Source organism: Ursus arctos, unplaced genomic scaffold (genome assembly GCF_023065955.2).
Source record: "Ursus arctos isolate Adak ecotype North America unplaced genomic scaffold, UrsArc2.0 scaffold_34, whole genome shotgun sequence".
NCBI lineage: Eukaryota > Metazoa > Chordata > Mammalia > Carnivora > Ursidae > Ursus > Ursus arctos.
Genome location: NW_026623030.1, coordinates 738913 through 759524, shown reverse-complemented (window position 1 = coordinate 759524; position 20612 = coordinate 738913). Strand labels below are relative to the sequence as shown.

The 20612-nt window shown below is 45.1% G+C and overlaps 1 non-coding gene and 2 gene segments (V, D, J or C); 1 reads left to right on the top strand and 2 right to left on the bottom strand.

The window, feature by feature from the left end:
- The first annotated feature begins 303 nt into the window (after positions 1–303).
- Positions 304–406, top strand: LOC125282111 (U6 spliceosomal RNA). Its single transcript, XR_007189304.1, has one exon. It is a non-coding gene; the product is annotated as a U6 spliceosomal RNA (small nuclear RNA).
- Positions 407–835: 429 nt separating this feature from the next.
- LOC130542419 (probable non-functional immunoglobulin lambda variable 1-50) lies at positions 836–1417 on the bottom strand. The segment is given in 2 exon segments: positions 836–1224; positions 1356–1417. Coding segments are annotated over 2 exon segments (435 nt in total).
- A 17768-nt stretch (positions 1418–19185) lies between these two features.
- On the bottom strand, positions 19186–19666 carry LOC130542418 (immunoglobulin lambda variable 1-40-like). The segment is given in 2 exon segments: positions 19186–19508; positions 19618–19666. Coding segments are annotated over 2 exon segments (369 nt in total).
- Positions 19667–20612: the final 946 nt, after the last annotated feature.

The following is a 20612-nucleotide window of genomic DNA, read 5'->3' as shown; positions in this document are numbered from 1 at the left end:
ACACATGGCAAGGAGATAGATAACAGACAGTAAAAAATACCAATAAAAAATAGAAACCCAAGGGGCGCCTGGGTGGCACAGCGGTTAAGCGTCTGCCTTCGGCTCAGGGCGTGGTACCGGCATTCTGGGATCGAGCCCCACATCGGGCTCCTCTGCTGTGAGCCTGCTTCTTCCTCTCCCACTCCCCCTGCTTGTGTTCCCTCTTTCGCTGGCTGTCTCTATCTCTGTCAAATAAATAATAAAATAAAATAAAAAAAAATAGAAACCCATAATTACTTTAGAGACCACTATGGGAAAATAACTATGTTATTTCAACAGCCTCTATATTAAAATTGGAACCATGCAGAAGCTTAGCATGGCCTCTGCCCAAGCACGACAGCACAAAAGTGAAGTGCTTCCTGTATTTACAGATGGTAGTGCTGACGTCCCCACAGCAATGCTCACGCTTCTCATGCCAGTGAACGGAGCACCTACTACGGCGCCTGTCCTGTGGTTCAGCCCCTGTGAAATGTGCACAGTAGGGAGCTCCCTGCAGACAGGAGGAAACTGGGGGCCACAAATCGCTGAGTGCAGGGGACACTGCTGGTGGGTCAGGGGTTTCTTTGCAGGTGATGGAAATGTGGTAAATTAGGTCAGGATGGAGGTTGTCCAACTCTGTAAATACACTACAGACGACTGAAATGTGCACTTTAAGTGAGTGAACTTTATGGCATTATCTCAATAGTTTTATTTTGATACATTTTTACAAAAAAAAATCCCAAAAAACAAAAAACCACAAAAACAATATGAGGGAGAGTAACTCACTGACCCTGTAATGTTGTTCTGTGCTCAGAGACTAAGACCCCCAGACCCTCCACAGTCTTCCTGTGACCATGGGGACAGGTTTTTGTCTCAGGTCCCCATGGGCCTGCAGCACTGTGTCATTGTTGATGCTTTTGTCCCATGTTGAGCAGTAATAATCAGCCTCATCTTCAGGCTGCAGGTCCGAGATGATCAGAGAGACTATGTTCCCAGCGTCAGAGCCAGAGATCCGAGCTGGAATCCCTGAGGTCCTAGTGGTTCCAAGCATCACAGATTTGAGGGCACCCTGAGAAGTCTGTTGGTACCAACCCACAGAATATGATCCAACATTGTTGGCATTTCCAATGCAGGTGAGGGTGACCTTCTGTCCCACAGCCCCTGACATAGAGCCTTCCTGTATCAGCGAAGGCTGTGCCCAGGATCCTGCAACAGAGCAGTGCAGACACGCACAGGTGAGTCTCATGTTTTGCCCCCAGTGTGTTCTCAAAAAGAGGGGAAAGAAGAAACCCAGGGGACCCCATAATCAATTCTCCTGCTTTCCCACAGACAGTCACCTGAGCAGAGAGTGAGGAGGGTGATAAAGAGAAGGGTCCAGGCCATGGTGGAGATGCCCCAGGCTCTTCTTCTGAGCCCACAGTGAGAGCCCTGCACAAAGCCTCTCTTATCCTCTCCCCTCCTGGAAGAGCAGAGAGAAATCTTTCATGCAAATCACTCCCTCCCCTGGGGCCCTGGGCCTAAATTTGGGGAAAGCTGACTTTGGGGTGGGGCTGGCAACCTCTCCTGTGCCCCAGTGAGCACAGAGCAGAGGGCACAAGGCAGGGCTCCAGGCCTGGGTGCCCAGCTGAGACAGACCCCACCCCACAGAAACACACGGACAGGCTCACAGCCCCCTTGCTGTCTCAGAATCCAGACTCACCTCTGACTGGGGGGGCATCCTGGAGCTGACCAGAGAGAGGGACACTCTGGACTTCAGCCTGCCTGGTTCATCCCCCATCCCCACACAGGGCAGGGGTTTCTCATTCCCCAGGGTCCCTGCCTGTGCTGCAGGCGCCACCACACCTCAGTCATTACTTCAGAGACATGGCCTCCTCAGCATGAATCACCCTGTGCTCCTCCCACCACTTACCTAGTTGTGTTGTTGGGGCCACAGCTGAGTGACCCGTCAGGAAGGATGTATCCTGCACCCAGTGAGCAGAAGTGCAGAGGGCATGCACACCCCTCCACAGGGTCTATGGGGGATGCTGAAGGGGCAGCCAATCTCTCTCTCACGTCAGGACAATTGACGACCTAGCCGACCAGTCCCCATAACCGTCTGCTCTGCCCCTGATGGGACAGAGTTCATTAATAACAATGTGCAAGGAATTCTTCAAGGAGAGACCAGAATTACAAAGAAGTGAGACGTGGTTCTTCTGTTGCTCCCCGCCCCCCTCCCCCCGGAACATCCACAGTAGATTGTCAACAAAACAGCTCTCCCAGGATACAGCCAGGAACACCCAACGCTAAGGGGAGACACCAGGGGTGAAGGGGTCTCCTGCACCAAACACAAGGCTCATCTAGATGGCTCTCTACATTTGGGGACAGAGGGGTGGGAGTTTCAAGGACTTCACTCAGTCTCGTGATCCAGAAATTCCTGGTGCCCTACGTCCTCTGTGCTCAGTGTGAGATTTATTTAATTACTCACCAGATCCTTCTCTAATACTTCCTAGATGCCAGACATGGTTATACTCATGCTGTAAATATCAACACAATTATTTCCCCAGTGATTTTATCTAATTCATTTCTGCACTGATAACGGCAATATATATTTCTATCCAACAACTCTCACTTAACATAGAACTGTATGTCCTATTCCTACAAATGCTTCATGGTTCCCTCTGAACTTCACACAGGACATCTGATCACTGTCTTTCATAGTGAGTCAGATGAAAACCCAGCATGTGTCCATGATCTACACAATTTTGTTTGCTCCTGGCAGCGCTAAGGACCTGGAGCTTGCTGATACTTAGCTGGTGCTCAGTGAATAATTTTGAATTAAAAAATAAATCTAGCAAATAAAAAAGAAAAATGCAGATTCTCACTTTCTTTACCTTATTACTAAAATCTGTAACTCTTCTTTCATTTGGACCATCATCATCCATTCAAATTTTGAACCACAGACATAGGTGTCATCTTAGACACATCCTTACAACTCACGTGCAACCTGCATGTAATTCCTAAATCCAGTGTTCTCCACAAAAAAAAATGACATTAAATCTACACATTCAATACAATTCTTATGAAAATTCCAATGACATTTTTCAGAGAAATTGAAAAAAAAATCCTGAATTTTGTATAGGGCAAGAAAGACCTCAAATTGCCAAAGTGATCTTGAGAAAGAAGCACAAAGATGGAGGCATCATACTTCTTGATTTCAAATTATATTACAAAGCTATAGGAATGAAAACATGGTATTGGCCTAGAAAGAGACACATAGATCAATGCCACAGAATAAAAAACCCAGAAAGAAGCATAAGTTCCCCTTGACTACAAGGGAGGACATAGGCTGAAAAGAGGGCCTTTGTGAGGTTTCTGGAGGAGAACTGACATAAATTTTGTAGGGGATTCAGATAGGAATTTGCATGAATCATAGAGCAGATGCCCCAAATGAGATCCTTACTTTCTCACTGATGTTTCCCGGCACACTTTGGGAGACAAAGCAGGGATTACTGGACACCCTGCAGTGGGCACATAGTCACCCTTGCCACGGTGGGCACAGTGCATCCACGTGGTCAAGCTGGGGTAAGAAGCACAGTCCAATGAATGCTCCGTGCTGGGTGAGGCCACACCAGCCAAGAGCCACCATCGATGCTGCCGTCTGCTCTCTGCTGCTTCCTGCACTGGCGTGGGCTCCTGGAGGCCTGGCTCTGCTGTCAAATCCGGGTACCCATCCCCCTACTGGGTGCAGAGTTACTGCTGGGGATGATGAACAAGTTCTAGAAATGGATAGTTGTGATGGGTGCACCGCATTGGGAGTCTACTCAATATCTCTGAATTGCACAATAAGGGGTGATTAGAATAGTAAATTTTCCGTTATGCTTATTTTTATAAGTAAACTCCTCCACTGAAGAGGATGGAGGTGGTCTCACCCCCTGGGGAGAGCCCTGGGAGGAAGCAGGTGCTGAGACAACTCACATGTTCCTGTTCAGGGGACTCTACCAGGCCAGAGAGGACCCAGCTGCTGGGTCCCCTTAGGTCTCACGGGGCCCTGCCCCCAGGCCCAGAGTCCTTTGGGTGAAGGCTCCTCACTGAGCAGCTGTGTAAAGAGCACAGGGCAGCCCCACAGCTCCCCCTGCTGGTCGCATGGCCCAAAGCCCTGGGAATCCAGCTGGACTGTGGTTCACCAGGTCATTGTCCATCTTTGCACATCCATGGTTTGGTTCACAGAGAGTTCCATCACTTGTGCATTAAAGCAATGGGTTCAAAATACTCTCATATCAATTTATTTGTATATTTGTACCTTTATTTGTTGTACCAGTGACAAATCAAAAAATTTCTTGGCTCCATCGTTCATTTCTCTCTGGAATCTTTTATTCTATGGACAAACCTCCTTTTCTTTCCCCCCGCAAGTTTCCTGCTAGGGTCCTTAGTAGGACTGGGTTGAAATGTTGAAATGACAATGTCCTTGCTCACACGTTAGGCCTTGAGCTCTCTATATACCATTTTGTTGACAAATGGTGATCTTATACGTCATTAAATGAAATGTTATAAGACAGTCACCCACCTCACCCATACTCTGCATTTTATATGCTCACGGAGGGTGTCTCCTGTGCTCACAATTTGCCCCTTCAGCTACCTGCTTCCTGTGGTTTCCTTACTCTGTAGCTGGAAGCATCATGTCTATCTCCACATTCTTCAGTGATGGGCCTGGGACCAGAGTTCATGTTGGGGGGCCTGGATTGTGGGTCCACAAGGGGTACCAGGTGCTGAGGACCACTGGGTGGGGGCTGATGTCTGGGTCTGTAGAGGCTGGCCTGGTGCTAGGATGGGCTGAGAGTCTGCATTTGGGTGAAACTGTTGAGAGGCTGGGTCCATAGTTTCAGGCAAGGAGCCTGTTTCTGTGACAGCCAGTCTGGAGATGAAGTCCATGATGGTCAGCATGGCCCTAGATGGATGTGTGTGCACACAGATTGGATATGCAGGAGACCTTCAGGCACCTGGGGCTTCAGGCCAGGGCTGCTTCTTAGGCAGGTGAGATCTTGGTTCTGATGGGGTCCTTCTGTCCCCTGGGTGCAAGCAGCTAGCCTGGCACAGAGGCCAGCTGTGTTCAGTGGTCTACAGTGTAGGCCTAGAGTCTAGGTGCCTGGCCTCCTGGTAGCCAGTTTGGGACCAGTCAGCAGCTTCTGTTCACAATAGCCCAGGTGGGGCCTGGGTCTGTGGGAAGTGGTGGGAAACCTAGGGCCATGGAAGATGCATGGGCTCCAAAAAATGTTGGGTCACAGCAGTGGGCTGTAGGAGCCAGGGCCCATGGGAGCCAGCCTGGCCCTGGTGCAGGCAGGGGTTGTGGTGTCCATTGAGGTCAGGTGCTCATGTCACTCTGCCTCCCAGGGGAGTGTTTTCTCAGAGGTGGGCCAAAGCGTGACAGGTGTCATGTGAAACTCTTTCCTTCCCTCTTCAAGGAATCTTTTCTTATTTGTTTCCACCCAGTGCTATAATGGCTCACCTGGAATCATCAGTTATCATGGAAGTATTCTTGTGTGTGGATTCTTATTCAAATTGATGTTTCTGGAAGGAGAAGAACACTGGAAACTCCCACACTGTCTTCTTGCTGAAACCACTCTGCTCCCGTTATGCAATTTCTTACAATAGGACAAGGGGACCTTACAGTCACTGCTGTTCTGACAGGTCCTGAGGCTCCATCACAATCACCCATTCAGGATTGTTCCCACCTCAGATCTTAGCTGCCCATTTGCTTGTGAGACCAGACATCTCTCCCTGAGGGTCAGGTTCTCTCGTTCTTTGCCTTCTCAAAGCACTGTGGCTGCAGTTCTGCATCAGCCATAGTTTGGGCTGGAGGACAAAGGACCATCCAGTGAGATGAATGCTCTGCACAGGTGCTGTATTTATCCCCATGCTCTTAGCCCCTCCTGAATCAAATTCCCACTGCCTCAGAACCCTCCTCTGCACTCTCTGGGTCAGGGAGGTGCCATCAGTGACTGCCTGTGATTTTCCAGAACTGTGCATGCCCTTGTCAGTGTCTTGTGAGTAAAGAGGAGGAGGATTCCCATATGGACCACTTCATCATGAGCTGAAGGGTCACGAAATCTCCCACGTCTGATCAAAACTGCTTTCACGAGGCGCCTGGGTGGCTCAGTCATTAAGCGTCTGCCTTTGGCTCAGGGTGTGATCCCGGTGTTCTGGGATCAAGTCCCACATCGGGCTCCTCCGCTGGGAGCCTGCTTCTTCCTCTCCCACTTCCCTGCTGTGTTCCCTCTCTCGCTGGCTGTCTCTCTGTCACATAAATAAATAAATTAAAAAAAAAAACTGCTTTCACGCTGCCTTCTCCACATGCTCAGGTGTCTCCCATGCTCATCTGGGTTAGGAGCCATCCTTGGAATAATGGAGGTCAGGAAGGCAGAAGGGGAAACCAAAGAGCAGGGTGAGCACAGGCTCTTACTCCTTTTTTCACAAGAAGCACGTCTCTTCTATTTATATTTTGTGGCCAAAGCAAGACAGGAGGTGATTGCAAACCACAAGGGGACAAGAGTTTATGATCTGTCACAGAAAAGCAATACCCATAGGGAACGGTCATGCAATCTGCACACACTCCTGGCAGGGAGGCAGGCCCCTGTCTTCACCTTCCCTTCCAAGGCAAGCTTTTTCAGCACAACAAATGGGTATATTTGTTAACAATAACTCAATGAACAACAGTACAGAGATTGATTCAACTCAAATTTACAGAGACAGGTTTATGGGTAAATTAAGTGCCGGGCATTCCTACAAACCAGCTTCCTTTTGAGGTCAATATTCCACCGCCAGGGCACAGGGGTTTCTCTCTGGACCAAGATTTAAAGCATCTGCACGTGGCTCCCCTTAGGAGCCCATAGAGGTCCAGAGCAAACACTGACATCTCCCAGAGAAGCGTGAGCTGAGGAGCATGGTGTCTGAGGATCACAAGCTCTCAAAGTTGCCAGTTCTCTCCTCCTGCCAACCATCTCATGCTCATGGATCGCCTGCTTTTAAGTTTTCCAGGTGTCTATCCATTGTGCTCCCTGACATGCTGGAGTGTCCCCGAGCTCCCTATTGGCTTTCAGAGTGAGGGGCACTAGCCCCACAGGGAACGGAGTGCAGTCACAGCACCTGCTGCATCTCTTTAAAGATATCTTAACTCTTAGCTGCCTTAGCCTTGACCTTTTGGATCCCTAGCAGATATGAGGGTGAAGACTCCATCTATGTTCCCGGCATCTCCTTTGCAGTCCTGCTTAGGCGGTTTGTCTTCTCCCTAGGAGATGGATGATTTGCCACATGTGTCTATAGAACCACTGAAGACAGAGAGGGGCTGTGTCATGACAGGAACTGGCCAGACAATGGACCTAGTGCCACCACTGTTCCCAGCATGGTTCTTGGCTTCACAGTCTACAGATCAGGTACAGAAGGAGGTGGTGATAATAGGGATGAGACATGTACAGGCCAGCATGCAGCAAACCCTGAGCTTTGCACCTTGAAATCTACAGATCTGCCGGGGATCCCCTCAGTCTCCCTCACAGCCACCCACATCCCTGAAGCAGTGGCCCCTCATGCACATCCACCCCCAGCTCCCTGGAGAAGCCCAACAGCTCCAAGGCCATCAGGAGTAGACTCTCGGGTGAGAGTGACCTGTCTGAAGAGCACTCTCCTTCTACCCCCCATAGTGGGGCCCTAGAGAGGAGGATGCAGGGAAAGGAGCATGTGAAAACTCTGACCTAGAACTTAATTTGAGTCCAGTTCTGAGTCTGTAAAGGCCCTTGGGTGTCCCTGAGGAAGAGCTCACTCCTAGGGGTACTCAGGTGCTGTGGACCTCCTGTCAGGGAGGACAGGGCAGGGGGATCATAGCAGTGACCAGGCAGCCCTGAGCTCCCTGTTGATCCACAGCTGGACCCAGACATCCCATCTAACTTTCCAGAGTAAAGAGATGTGTCCAGTTCTGACTCTCTAGTAAGACACGTCGAGATGGATGTCACACACACAAAAGTGCATATCGTGTGGTTCATATTGATGACCATAAATATTGTCAGTACACAATCAACCAACTAATTGTAGTAGAATTTAGAATTTTTTTCTATAGGCATGTTAAGGAGTAAGAGGTGTGAATTATGCCATAAATGGAATAATACCTGAAAACCATTAATTTTTATCATTGCTAAAATAATAAATCCAGGTTCTTCCAACAGTGAAACACACTGCATGGAGTAACTCACTGAAGAGAAGCACAATTGCAAACTAATGTGGGTGCTGCTGTTTGCTTCCATGGAGGCGTTGGTGCATGAGTGCGAGCTTTAAGACGACTTCGTGTGCACAGATTCTTTTTTAATAATATTTTTTTATTATATTATGTTAGTCACCATACAGTACATCCCTAGTTGTTGATGTAAAGTTCGATGATTCATTACTTGCCTGTAACACCCAGTGCACCATGCAATACGTGCCCTCCTTAATACCCATCGCCAGCCTATCCCATTCCCCCACCCCCTCCCCTCTGAAGCCCTCAGTTTGTTTCCCAGAGTCCACAGGCTCTCATGGTTCACAGATTTAAGTCCTCTGTAAGACGAGAGCCAGGGCTGTGGCCACATGTCAGTCTCAGGCCTCAGTTGGCTGCATGAGGTGCCAGCTGGTCTGGAGTCTGGGAAAGAACCTCCAGTTTACAGCACCTTTAAGTGTCCTCAGACATGTGCAGACAGGCACATACAGAGCCCATGGCTGACAGATCTGGTGACTGGATGTCTGAGCCACCTCTTGTTACATGTGAAGCACACAACACATTGTCTTTCACAAGAGGGTCGAGGCGCGAACTAGGAAGTAAAAGAATTATTCTGGAACTTGACAGCTGTAAGTCCCAGGCAACAGGAGTCAGTGTCATACCTGGATTCCCCTGCTGACCATCTCCATGGTAGGAGCCTCTGGTCAACGCCAGGACAATTTGAAATGAGTAAGAGATGGGTGGAGAAAAATAAAATATTTGTATTACCATTTCTGTGATGAGAAGGATTATGTACACTTAAGTATCTTCCGAGATGTTTGCTATATTATAGTATATAGACATGTTTGAAAATCCAATTTAAAACAGCATAACTGATAATACTAGAAATGTCTTTTTTTTGGCATGACAGCAGCTAGTCAAAACCCTTTATTTTTTATTTTTTAATAACATTTTTATTATATTATGTTAGTCACCATACAGTACATCCCTGGTTTTTTATGTAAAGTTTCATGATTCATTACTTGTATATAACACCCAGTGCACCATGCAATACGTGCCCTCCTTAATACTCATCACCAGCCTATCCCAATCCCCCACCCCCCTCCCCTCTGAAGACCTCAGTTTGATTCCCAGAGTCCATGGTCTCTCATGGCTCATTCCCTCTTCTGTTTACCTCCACCCTTCTACTTCCCATTCTTTTCCAAATGATCTTCCTACTTCTTATATTCCATAAATGAGTGAAACCATATGATAATTGTCTTTCTCTGCTTGATTTATTTCGCTTAGCATTATCTCCTTCAGTCCCGTCCATGTTGCTGCAAATGTTGAGTAATCGTTCATTCTGATGGCTGAGTAATATTCCATTGTATATATGGACCACAGCTTCTTAATACAATCATCTGTTGAAGGGCATCTCGGCTCCTTCCACAATTTAGCTATTGTGGACAATGCTGCTATGAACATTGGGGTGCATATGGCCCTTCTCTTCACTACATCTGTATCTTTGGGTAAATACCCAGTAGAGCAATTGCTGGATCACAGGGAAGATCAATTTTTAACTTTTTAAGGGACCTCCACACAGTTTTCCAAGTGGCTGTACCAACTTCTGTTCCCACCAACAGTGAAAGAGGGATCCCCTTTCTCCACATATTCTCCAACATTTTCTGTTTCCTGCCTTGTCATTTTTTGCCATTCTAACTGGTATAAGGTGGTATCTCAATGTGGTTTTGATTTGAATTTCCCTGATGGCTAATGACTTTCAGCATTATTTCATGTGTCTGTTAGCCATTTGTATGTCTTCACTGGAGAAGTGTCTATTCATAACTTCTGCCCATTTTATGATTTGTTTATTTGTTTCTTGTGTATTGAGTTTGAGAAGTTGTTTGTATATCTTGGATACCAGTCTTTTTTTTCATAATAATATTTTTATTATATTATATAATTCACCATACAGTACATCCCTGGTTTTTGATGTAAAGTTCAATGATCCATTTGTTGTGGATCATTTATCTGTAGTGTCATTTGCAAATATCTTCTCCCATTCCGTGGGCTGCCTCTTAGTTTTTTTTTTTTTTTTTTTTTTTTTTTACTGTTTCCTTGTCTGTGCAGAACCTTTTTATCTTGATGAAGTCCCACCAGTTCATTTTTTCTTTTGTTTCTCTTGCCTTTGGAGATGTGTCATGAAAAAGTTTGCTGTGGCTGATGTCATAGAGGTTGCTGCCTATGCTCTCCTTTAGGATTTTGATGGATTCCTGTCTCACATTTAGGTCTTTCATCCATTTGGAGTTTATCTTTGTGTATGGTGTGAGAGAGTGGTCAAGTTTCATTCTTTTGTATGTAGCTGTCCAATTTTCCCAGCACCATTTATTGAAGAGACTGTCTTTTTTCCGCCAGATGTTTTTTCCTGCTTTATCAAAGATTAGTTGCCCAAGGGGCCGAGGGTCCATTTCTGGGTTCTCTATTCTGTTCCATTGGTCTATGTGTCTGTTTTTGTGCCAGTACCATGCTGTCTTTGTGATCACAGCTTTGTAGTATAGCTTGAAATCTGGCATTGTGATGCCCCCAGCTTTGTTTTTCCTTTTCAACAATTCCTTGGCGATTCAGGGCCTTTTCTGGTTCCACACAACTTTAAGGGCTGTTTGTTCCAGTTCTTTGAAAAATGTCACTGGTATTTTGGTTGAGATAGCATTGAAAGTGCAGATTGCTATGGGTAGCATGGACATTTTATCTATGTTAATTCATCCAATCCATGAGCATGGAATATTTTTCCATCTTTTTGTGTCTTCCTCAATGTCTTTCAAGAGTGATTTATAGTTTCTAGTATATAGATCCTTTATGTCTCTGGTTAAGTTAATTCCAAGATAACATATGATTTTTGGTGCTATTGTAAATGGAATGGATTCCCTAATTTCTCTTTCTTCAGTTTCATTGTTCGTGTATAGAAATGCAGCCGATTTCTGAGCATTGATTTTGTATCCCTCCACATTACTGAATTGCCCTATAACTTCTAGTAGTTACAGTTAATAGTTATAGTTAAAAAAAATCAATTTCTTCCTGTTTCAGTCTTGGTAGTTTATAGGTTTCCAGGAAGGCCTCCATCTCTTCCAGGTTGCTTAATTTATTGGCATAAAGCTGTTGATAAAAGTTTCTAATAATCCTTCCTATTTCATTGGTGTTCGCTGTGACCTCTCCCTTTTCATTCATAATTTTATTAATTTGGGTCCTTTCTCTATCCTTTTGGCTAAGTCTTGCCGGTGGGTTATCTATTTTATTTATTCCTTCAAAGAACCAGCTTCTAGTTCTGTTGATCTGCTCTACTGTGCTCCTGGTTTCTAATTCATTGATCTCTGCTCTAATCTTGATCAACTGCTTTCTCATGAGTGGATTAGGCCTGTTCTTCTGTTGCCATTCCAGCTTCTTGAGGTGAGAATATAAAAACTGCATTTTAGATTTTTCTATTTTTTGAGTGAGGCTTGGATGGCTATGTGTTTTCCCCTTAGGAATGCCTTTGCAGTGTCCCATGGGTTTGGACCATTGCGTTTTCATTCTTGTTGTTCTCCGTAAATTGTTTAAATTGATTTTTGATTTCCTGATTTATCAAATCATTCTTGAGCAGGATGGTTCTTAGTCTCCAAGTGTTTGAGTTTCTTCCAAATTTTTCATTGTGATTGAGTTCCAATTTCAAAGCATTGTGGTCTGAGAATATACAGGGAATAATTTCAGTCTTTTGGTATCAGTTGAGACCTGATTTGTGACCCAGAACATGATCTAATCTGGAGAATGTTCCATGTGCATTAGAGTAGAATGTGTATTCTTTGGTTCTGGGGTGTAGTGCTCTATATATATCTCTGAGGGCCAACTCGTCTAGTATGGCATTCAAAGCTCTTCTTTCTTTGTTGATTTTCGGCTTAGGTGATCTGTCTATTGCTGATAGTGGAGTGGGAGGTTCCCTACTATTAATGTATTTTTATCTATATGTCTCTTTATTCTGGTTAAGAGTTGGCTTGTGTATTTAGCTGCTCCCCTGTTGGGGGCATAGATATTTATAATTGTCATATCTTCTTGTTGGGTACATCCTTTCAGAATAATATAGTGTCCTTCTGTATCTCTAACTGTAGACTTTAGTTTAAAATCCACTCTGTCTGATCTGAGAATTGCTACCCCAGCTTTCTTTTGAGGTCCATTGGCATGAAAGATGGTTTTCCATCCCTTCACTTTCAGTCAGAATGTATCTTTAGGTTCAAAATGAGTCTCTTATAGACAGCAAATGGATGGGTCATGTCTTTTTATCCAGTCTGCAACCCTGTGGTGTTTTATGGGAGCATTTAGGGCATTTACATTGATTATTGAGAGATATGATTTTAATGATGCCATGTTGCCTGTAAAGTCTTTGTTTCTATCGATTGTGACTTTCTGTTCTGTATCACTCTTGGGGCCTTTTTACTTTTATACAAACCCCCTTAATATCTCCTAGAGGGCTGGTTTTGTGGTTACAAAATTGGTCAGTGACTGGCGATTGTGGAAGTTCTTTATGTCTCCATCAATTCTGAATGACAGCCTTGCTGGATAAAGGATCCTTGGCTGCATGTTTTTCTCTGATAGAGCTTTAAAAATGCCCCCCCCCAACCCTTTCTCTCATTCCAGGTCTGTGTAGACAGGTCTGACGTAATTCTGATACCTTTGCCTTGGTACATGAGAAACTGCGTTGCCCTGGCCGCTTTCAATACTGTATTCTTGGATCTAATATTTGCGAATGCAATAATGAAGTGACGTGGCGCAGGTTTGTCATGGTTGAGCTTGGGAGGGGTCCTCTCTGCTTCTTGGACACGAATGCTTGTTTCCTTTGCCTGATTACAGAAGTTTTCAGCTACAATTTCTTCAAATATCTCTTCTAGACATCTATTTTTCTCCACCCCCTCGGGGATGCCGATGATTCTGACATTGGAACGTTTCATTTAGTCAGTAATCTCCCATAAATTATATTCTAGAGATTGAATTTTTTTGAGCTAAGTTTCTGTTTTAGCTTTCTCTTCTACTAACCAATCCTCCAATTCACTAATTTGTTCTTCTGCCTCATTCACCCTGGCCGTCAGAGCATCTAGTTTTGACTGCATTTGATTCATAGTATTTTTAATTTCTGCCAGATTCGCTCTCATTTCCACCCTTAGAGATTGTATATTCTTGTTAGTATTTTCGTTAATATTTTTTTTCAAGTCTACACATCATCTTGACCATTGTTACTCTGAACTCCATTTCTGATAATTTGGTTACATCCATATCCATTAGTTCTGGGGCAGAGGCCACAGACTCATTGTCTTTTCTTTGCTGGGGGGGGGATTTCTCCTTCTCGTCATTCTAATGAGGAGAGGTTGCGGGGTTGTCCAGGGCCGAAATTATTGACCAGGACCCATGCAGTGTGCACTTGTTTTATAGGGACCTTAGGGATGTGGTCTTCTTGAATTTTCATCCTGCCTTCTGGGGGAGGGGCCTGTCATGCTGATATTCAGGCAACCCTGCTTTGGTAGAGTTTTCCTGTCCCCTGCGAGGGGGGATAGTGATAGGCACACTGTGAGCCAGTATTTCCAGGCTTTTGTTCTCTGGCAGCTTTCCCTGGTGGTTTGCTGTGCCTCTTCTAAGAGTCAGAGCAGCAGTAGCCAAATCCTTCATCTGTCTCAGAACAGAGGGATCGCAGTCCACTCTCCACTGGGCTCTCCTGGCCACTTTAACTCTGTGTTTTTTTTTTTTTTTTTGGTGCTGCTAAACCCTACAGCATCCCGGGATGTGCGCCCCACACCCAGCGTCCCAGCCCTCACTTCCAGGGCCGGCAGGTCTCTGCCGTTTGTGTTTCTAACATCGCCAGCCACCCTCGAGCATTCTGGAGCTCCGTTTCAGTGTGGCTCGCGCACTCTGGAGCTCTGGTTTTCAATGTGGTCACATGCATTCCCTGGCTCATGGTCTCAGTCTGCTCTCTTGCGGGTGCCGGTCTGCGGGTCAGCCTGCTCCCCAGTGCAGGTGCTACCTCTTCCCCATGCCTGAACACAGCGACTCCCTCTGCCTTCCATTTATCTTCTGATATCTGTGCACGGTTTCATGGCTCCCGCCTTCGTACCTCTATACATATCACTGGAGATGTTCATTTGTAGAGATCAAGATGTATCTTCCTGCATCTCAGGCTGATTCTGTGGGTGTTCAGGATGGTCTGGTACCTATCCAGCTCTACTCAGGGGACCAGCTGAAAAAGGGGACCCCTACTCCTCTGCCATCTTAACTCCCTCCCTCGAAATTGATGATTTAAACAGACTGATTAATAATGAAAAGATTGAAGCAGTCATCAGAAACCTCCCAAAAAACAAGAGTTCGTGGCCTGATGGCTTCCCCAGGGAATTCTACCAAACATTCAAAGAAGAAATAGTACCTATTCTCCTGAAGCTGTTTCAAAAAATAGAAACAAAAGGGAAACTACCAAACTCATTCTATGAGGCCAAAACCAGGCAAAGACCCCATCAAAAAGGAGAACTACAGACCGATATCCCTGATAAATATGGATGCCAAAATTCTCAACAAGATCCTAGATAATAGGCTCCAACAGTACATTAAAAGTATTATCCATCATGACCAAGTGGGATTCATCCCTGGAATGGAAGGGTAGTTGAACATTCACAAATTGATCAGGGTGAAAGATCATATCAACACGAAAATAGTGAAGAAGGATATGATCCCCTCAACTGATGCAGAAAAATCATTTGATGAAAGACAGCATCCTTTCCTGATTAAAACACTTCAGAGTGTAGGGATAGAGGGTACATTCCTCAATTTCATAAAAACCATCTATGAAAAGCACACAGCAAATATCATTCTCAATGGGGAAAAGCTGAAAGCCTTTCTCTTAAGATCAGGAACATGACAAAGAAGCCCAATCTCGCCATTATTATTCAGCATAGTACTAGAAGTCCTTGCAACAGCAATCAGACAACAAAAAGGGATAAAAGGTATAAATTGTCAAAGAAGAAGTCAATCTGTCTCTCTTTGCAGATGACATGATGCTCTATATGCAAACCCAAAGGACTCCACCCCCAATCTACAAGAATTTTTAGAGCAATTCAGTAATGTGGTGGGATACTAAATCAGATCCCAGAAATCAGTTGCATTTCTATACACGACCAATAAGACTGAAGAAAGAGAAATTAGGGAATCCATTCCATTTACAACAGCACCAAAAATCATATGTTATCTCGGAATTAACTTAACCAGAGACATAAAGGATCTATATACTAGAAACTACAAATCACTCTTGAAAGACATTGAAGAAGACACAAAAAGATGGAAAAATATTCCCTGCTCATGGATCAGAAGAATTAAGATAGTTAAAATGTCCATGTTAGGGGCACCTGGGTGGCGCAGTCGTTAAGCGTCTGCCTTCGGCTCAGGGCGTGATCCCGGCGTTGTGGGATCGAGTCCCACATTGGGCTCCTCTGCTAGGAGCCTGCTTCTTCCTCTCCCACTCCCCTGCTGTGTTCCCTCTCTCGCTGGCTGTCTCTCTGTCATAAAAATAAATAAAATCTTAAAAAAAAAATGTCCATGTTACCCAGAGCAATCTACACTTTCAATGCTATCCCGATCAAAATACTAATGACATTTTTCAAGAACTGGAACAAACAGCCCTTAAATTTGTGTGGAACCAGAAAAGGCCCTGAATTGCCAAGGAATTGATGAAAAGGAAAAACCAAGCTGGGGGCATCACAATGCCAGATTTCAAGCTGTACTACAAAGCTGTGATCACAAAGACAGCATGGTACTGGCACAAAAACAGACACATAGACCAATGGAACAGAATAGAGAACCCAGATATGGACCCTCGGCTTTTTGGGCAACTAATCTTTGACAAAGCAGGAAAAAACATCCAGTGGAAATAGTCTCTTCAATAAATGGTGCTGGGTATATTGGATAGCTATATGCAAAAGAATGAAACTTGACCACTCTCTCACACCACACACAAAGATAAACTGCAAATGGATGAAAGACCTCGATGTGAGACAGGAATCCATCAAAATCCTACAGGAGAACATAGGCAGCACCCTGTTTGACATCGGCCACAGCAACTTTTTTCATGACACATCTGTAAAGGCAAGAGAAACAGAAGAAAAAATGAACTTGTGGGACTTCATCAAGATAAAAAGCTTCTGCACAGCCAAGGAAACAGTCAAAAGAACTAAGAGGCAGCCCACGGAATGGGAGAAGATATTTGCAAGTGACACTACAGATAAAAGACTGGTATCCAAGATATACAAAGAACTTCTCAAACTCAATACACGAGAAACAAATAATCAAATAAAAAAATGGGCAGAAGATATGAACAGACACTTTTCCAATGAAGACATACAAATGGCTAACAGACACATGAAAAAAATGTTCAAAATAATTAGCCATCAGGGAAATTCAAATCAAAACCACATTGAGATACCACCTTACGCCACTTAGAATGGCAAAAATTGACAAGGCCGGAGACAACAAATGTTGGAGAGGATGTGGAGAAAGGGGATCCCTCTTACAGTGTTGGTGGGAATGCAAGTTGGTAGAGCCACTTTGTAAAACAGTGTGGAGTTCCCTCAAAAATTTAAAAATTGAGCTACCCTATGATCCAGCAATTGCACTACTGGGTATTTACCCCTATGATACAGACATCATGAAGAAAAGGGCCATATGCACCCCTATGTTCATAGCACATTGTCCACAATAGCTAAATTGTGGAGGGAGCCGAGATGCCCTTCAACAGATGACTGGATTAAGAAGATGTGGTCCATATATACAATGGAATATTACTCAGCCTTCAGAAAAAATGATTACCCATCATTTGCAGCAACATGGATGGGAGTGGAGGAGATTATGCTAAGTGAAATAAGTCAAGCAGAGAAAGGCAATTATCATGTGCTTTCACTAATTTATGGAACATAAGAAATAGGAAGATTGTTAGGAGAAGGACAGGAAGAATGAAGGGGGGAAAAACAGAAGCGGGAATGAATCATGAAAGACTGTGGACTCTGGGAAATAAACAGGGATTCAGAGGGGACGGGGGTGGGGGATTGGAATTGGCCAGTGATGGGTATTAAGGAGGGCACATATTGCATGGTGCACTGGGTGTTATATGCAAATATTGAATCATGGAACATTACACCAAAATCTAAGGATGTTCTGTATGGTAACTAACATAACATAATAAAAATTATTATTAAAGAAAAGAAAAATGAAAATTGTGGAATATTATGAAATATTGATACAGGTTTTCTAAATTAAAATGTCAACAGTGAGATTCCATTTTCAGATTAATACATTCATACTGTGTCCATAGTGAGTTATTGAAGATATAAATATTTCATATTAATAAATGCTCTAAGATATCATATTAATAAGTCAACAGATGGGGGCGCCTGGGTAGCGCAGCGGTTAAGCGTCTGCCTTCGGCTCAGGGCGTGATCCCAGCGTTCTGGGATCGAGTCCCACATCGGGCTCCTCCGCTGGGAGCCTGCTTCTTCCTCTCCCACTCCCCCTGCTTGTGTTCCCTCTCTCGCTGGCTATCTCTATCTCTGTCGAATAAATAAATAAAATCTTTAAAAAAAAATAAGTCAACAGATGAAAATAACATGATATCACTAGACCTTGAAATTTCCTTTGACTAAGTTGAAATCAAAGCCCTAACAAAAACCACATAAAATAGAAATAGAGATACTCATACGATGATAGCACACTCTCTCCCACACACATAAAACACAGCCCCATTGTCACGAAATTAACAAATGGGGTGGCTAGAAGGAGGACATTTCTACAAATTCGGGAACAGGGAAATGTGACCTCAATGTTATTATTTGACGTCTTTCTCCAAGTATTAGACAATGGAAGTGAACAAGAAAAATTACTGGTTAGATCTCAGTAAAGATGAGATTAGACTTGGAGTTATTCCCAAAGACCCAAAATACCATTTAGCCATAGATGCCCTGGGCCTGGTTCAACTGTGACAGAAGAAATTACCCCAGTGAGCAAAAAAACCCAGGGATTCCTATTGAAGACTATTAAGAGAACTATATAGGTCTGGAAACTTCTAGAAATAGGTAATTGGCCAAGAATGGAGAGCTCAGATTTCTCAGAAGCCAAGCCTGAGATCATCACACTGCACCTGCTACACCCTATCCATCACTAATGGGGGAAACAACCTTTCTCTGTCCTGTGAGATCCTTTGTCTAGGAAGGGGCTGCAGTGAGTGTCTTTGAGGACAGTGGGAAGGAGAACCCCTCACTCCTAGGTGGTTCCACTCGTAGGTGGTTCCACTTGGACCCATATTGGTGAAAGCAGGAAGAGAAGAAGCAGTACACAGCCTGGGTGAGTGGCTACGTGGGCCCCTCCTCCCTTAGCAATGAGAAAGGGGTTCTGGTCTCAGTTCTCATGGGACAGGGACTTGGATGAGCCCTGACATGCTGTCACAAGAGGGACAGTGAGGAATGGCCTCAATTTAGACCTCAGCACAGGTCTAACATGTCTGGGAGCCAGAGTTGCCAGGCATGGAGTCAGAGAATTGATAGTATCCTCAGAGGGTCTAACCCCCAACCTAGATGAGGATTTGGTCCCCCACTCATGGGAGTTGTTGGTACCAAGACACATATTGGACAGAGACCCTGTTTCTACCCTGACCTGTCATGGACTCTCCTCAGGAGAGGCTGCCCCTGGAACCTAGGAATTTGTGCTCAATTTAGTAAATCACACAATACCTTGCTCCCAAGGACAGGCTTCAAGGAAAAATTTAAGAGAATGTGGAAAGACTTTGTAGACAAATTCCTTGAGGTGGGACTCAGACCCCAGTTTATATATATATAAAAAAAAAAAAAACAGCAGCTGACTAGGCCAAAAAGTTGGACCTGCATAGGAAGCCCAATTGCTGTAGGGACAGCAGGTTTTTGTCTCACTTACCCGCAGGCCTGGAGCACTGTGTGACCACCGAGACTAGGATCATAGGACTGGCAGTAATAATCAGCCTCATCCTCAGCCTGGAGCCCAGTGATGGTCAGAGAGCCTGAGTCACCAGCATTAGAGCCAGAAAATCGGTCAGGGACACCTGAGAGTCGATTGCTACAGGCACGTATGAGGAGTTTAGGAGCCTTTCCTGGGAGTTGTTGGTACCATTTCGCACCAAAAATACGGATGTATGTGCTTCCAGAGCAGGAGATGGTGACCTTCTGGCCCAGGGCCCCAGAAACTGAGGGTGGCTGCGTCAGCACAGCCCAGGACCCTGGAAGGGGGAGAGACACAGTGTCGGTGATCGTTTCTGGAGACAAGAGAAGGAAATAGTGCCCAAGTATCCTCTCAGTGCCCCTTCCCATGTCCCTGCATCCAGTCACCTGTGCAGTGAGCGACCAGGGTGAGGAGGAGAAGGCACCAGGCCATGGTGGAGACCATAACTGATCCTGCCTTTTGTGGCCCCACAGCTGAACAGAGCCTAATCTCTCCCTTCCCCTTTTCATCCTCTGAGAGAGGGAGGGACCAACCATGCAAATGAGACCCCCAGCTCTCTGACCTCTCATTAACCCTGGGTCATGTCCCTCTGTTTGAGCATGTCAGGGGGGTGGCCAGTGGAGGGGCTGTGTGGGGGCAGGGGGTGGGGAGGTCACAGCTGTGAGCCATGAAGAGGGAACAGGAAGTGTCAGATGGCAAGTCCCTGCTCTGTTCAACCCTGACCCCTCAGATACAGGTGAGTGGCGCCCCCATGTCCAGGCCTGGACACAGCATTTTGTGACATGGTGACACAATGGGCCCATCAGAGAGAACTCCTGCCTCCCCACTGCACTGTCCACTGTCACCTTCATTAGGGTGAGGCCATGTGTCTTCTTATGAGGTCTCCCATCAACTCAGGACACACTTTTGCTCTACTCTTGCTCCACACAGTGAGTGTGTCCACAGCTCCCTTGGCTGTTCAAGGGGGAGGACAGAGCTGGTGACTCTTGTAGAACCACATAGAAGAGGATCAAGTCCAGAGCAGAGATGGGTCCACATTGACACATGGCCAGTTCTGTGCAGGAGGCTGGTTTATTTCATTTTACCTGATTCTTCTCTGGTTTCCAGAGTTCTCTTTTCCCAGAAGTTCCCTCAACACTGAGGAGACAGGGACGTAAGTTAAAAATTATATATTTTGAAATCTGCCTCTGTGGATTCTTTCAATCCTCATCATGGGGACAGTATTAGCTAATTGTGAAAGAAGAATAAAATCAGTAGATTCTATGTGCAAATACTGAAAGGTGGGATAAACATACCACTTTTAGAAAAATATACTAATTTCACTTTCATATTAAAGAGACTGATGGGGTATGTTGGGAGCAGAAATATAGAGCCTGGGGTT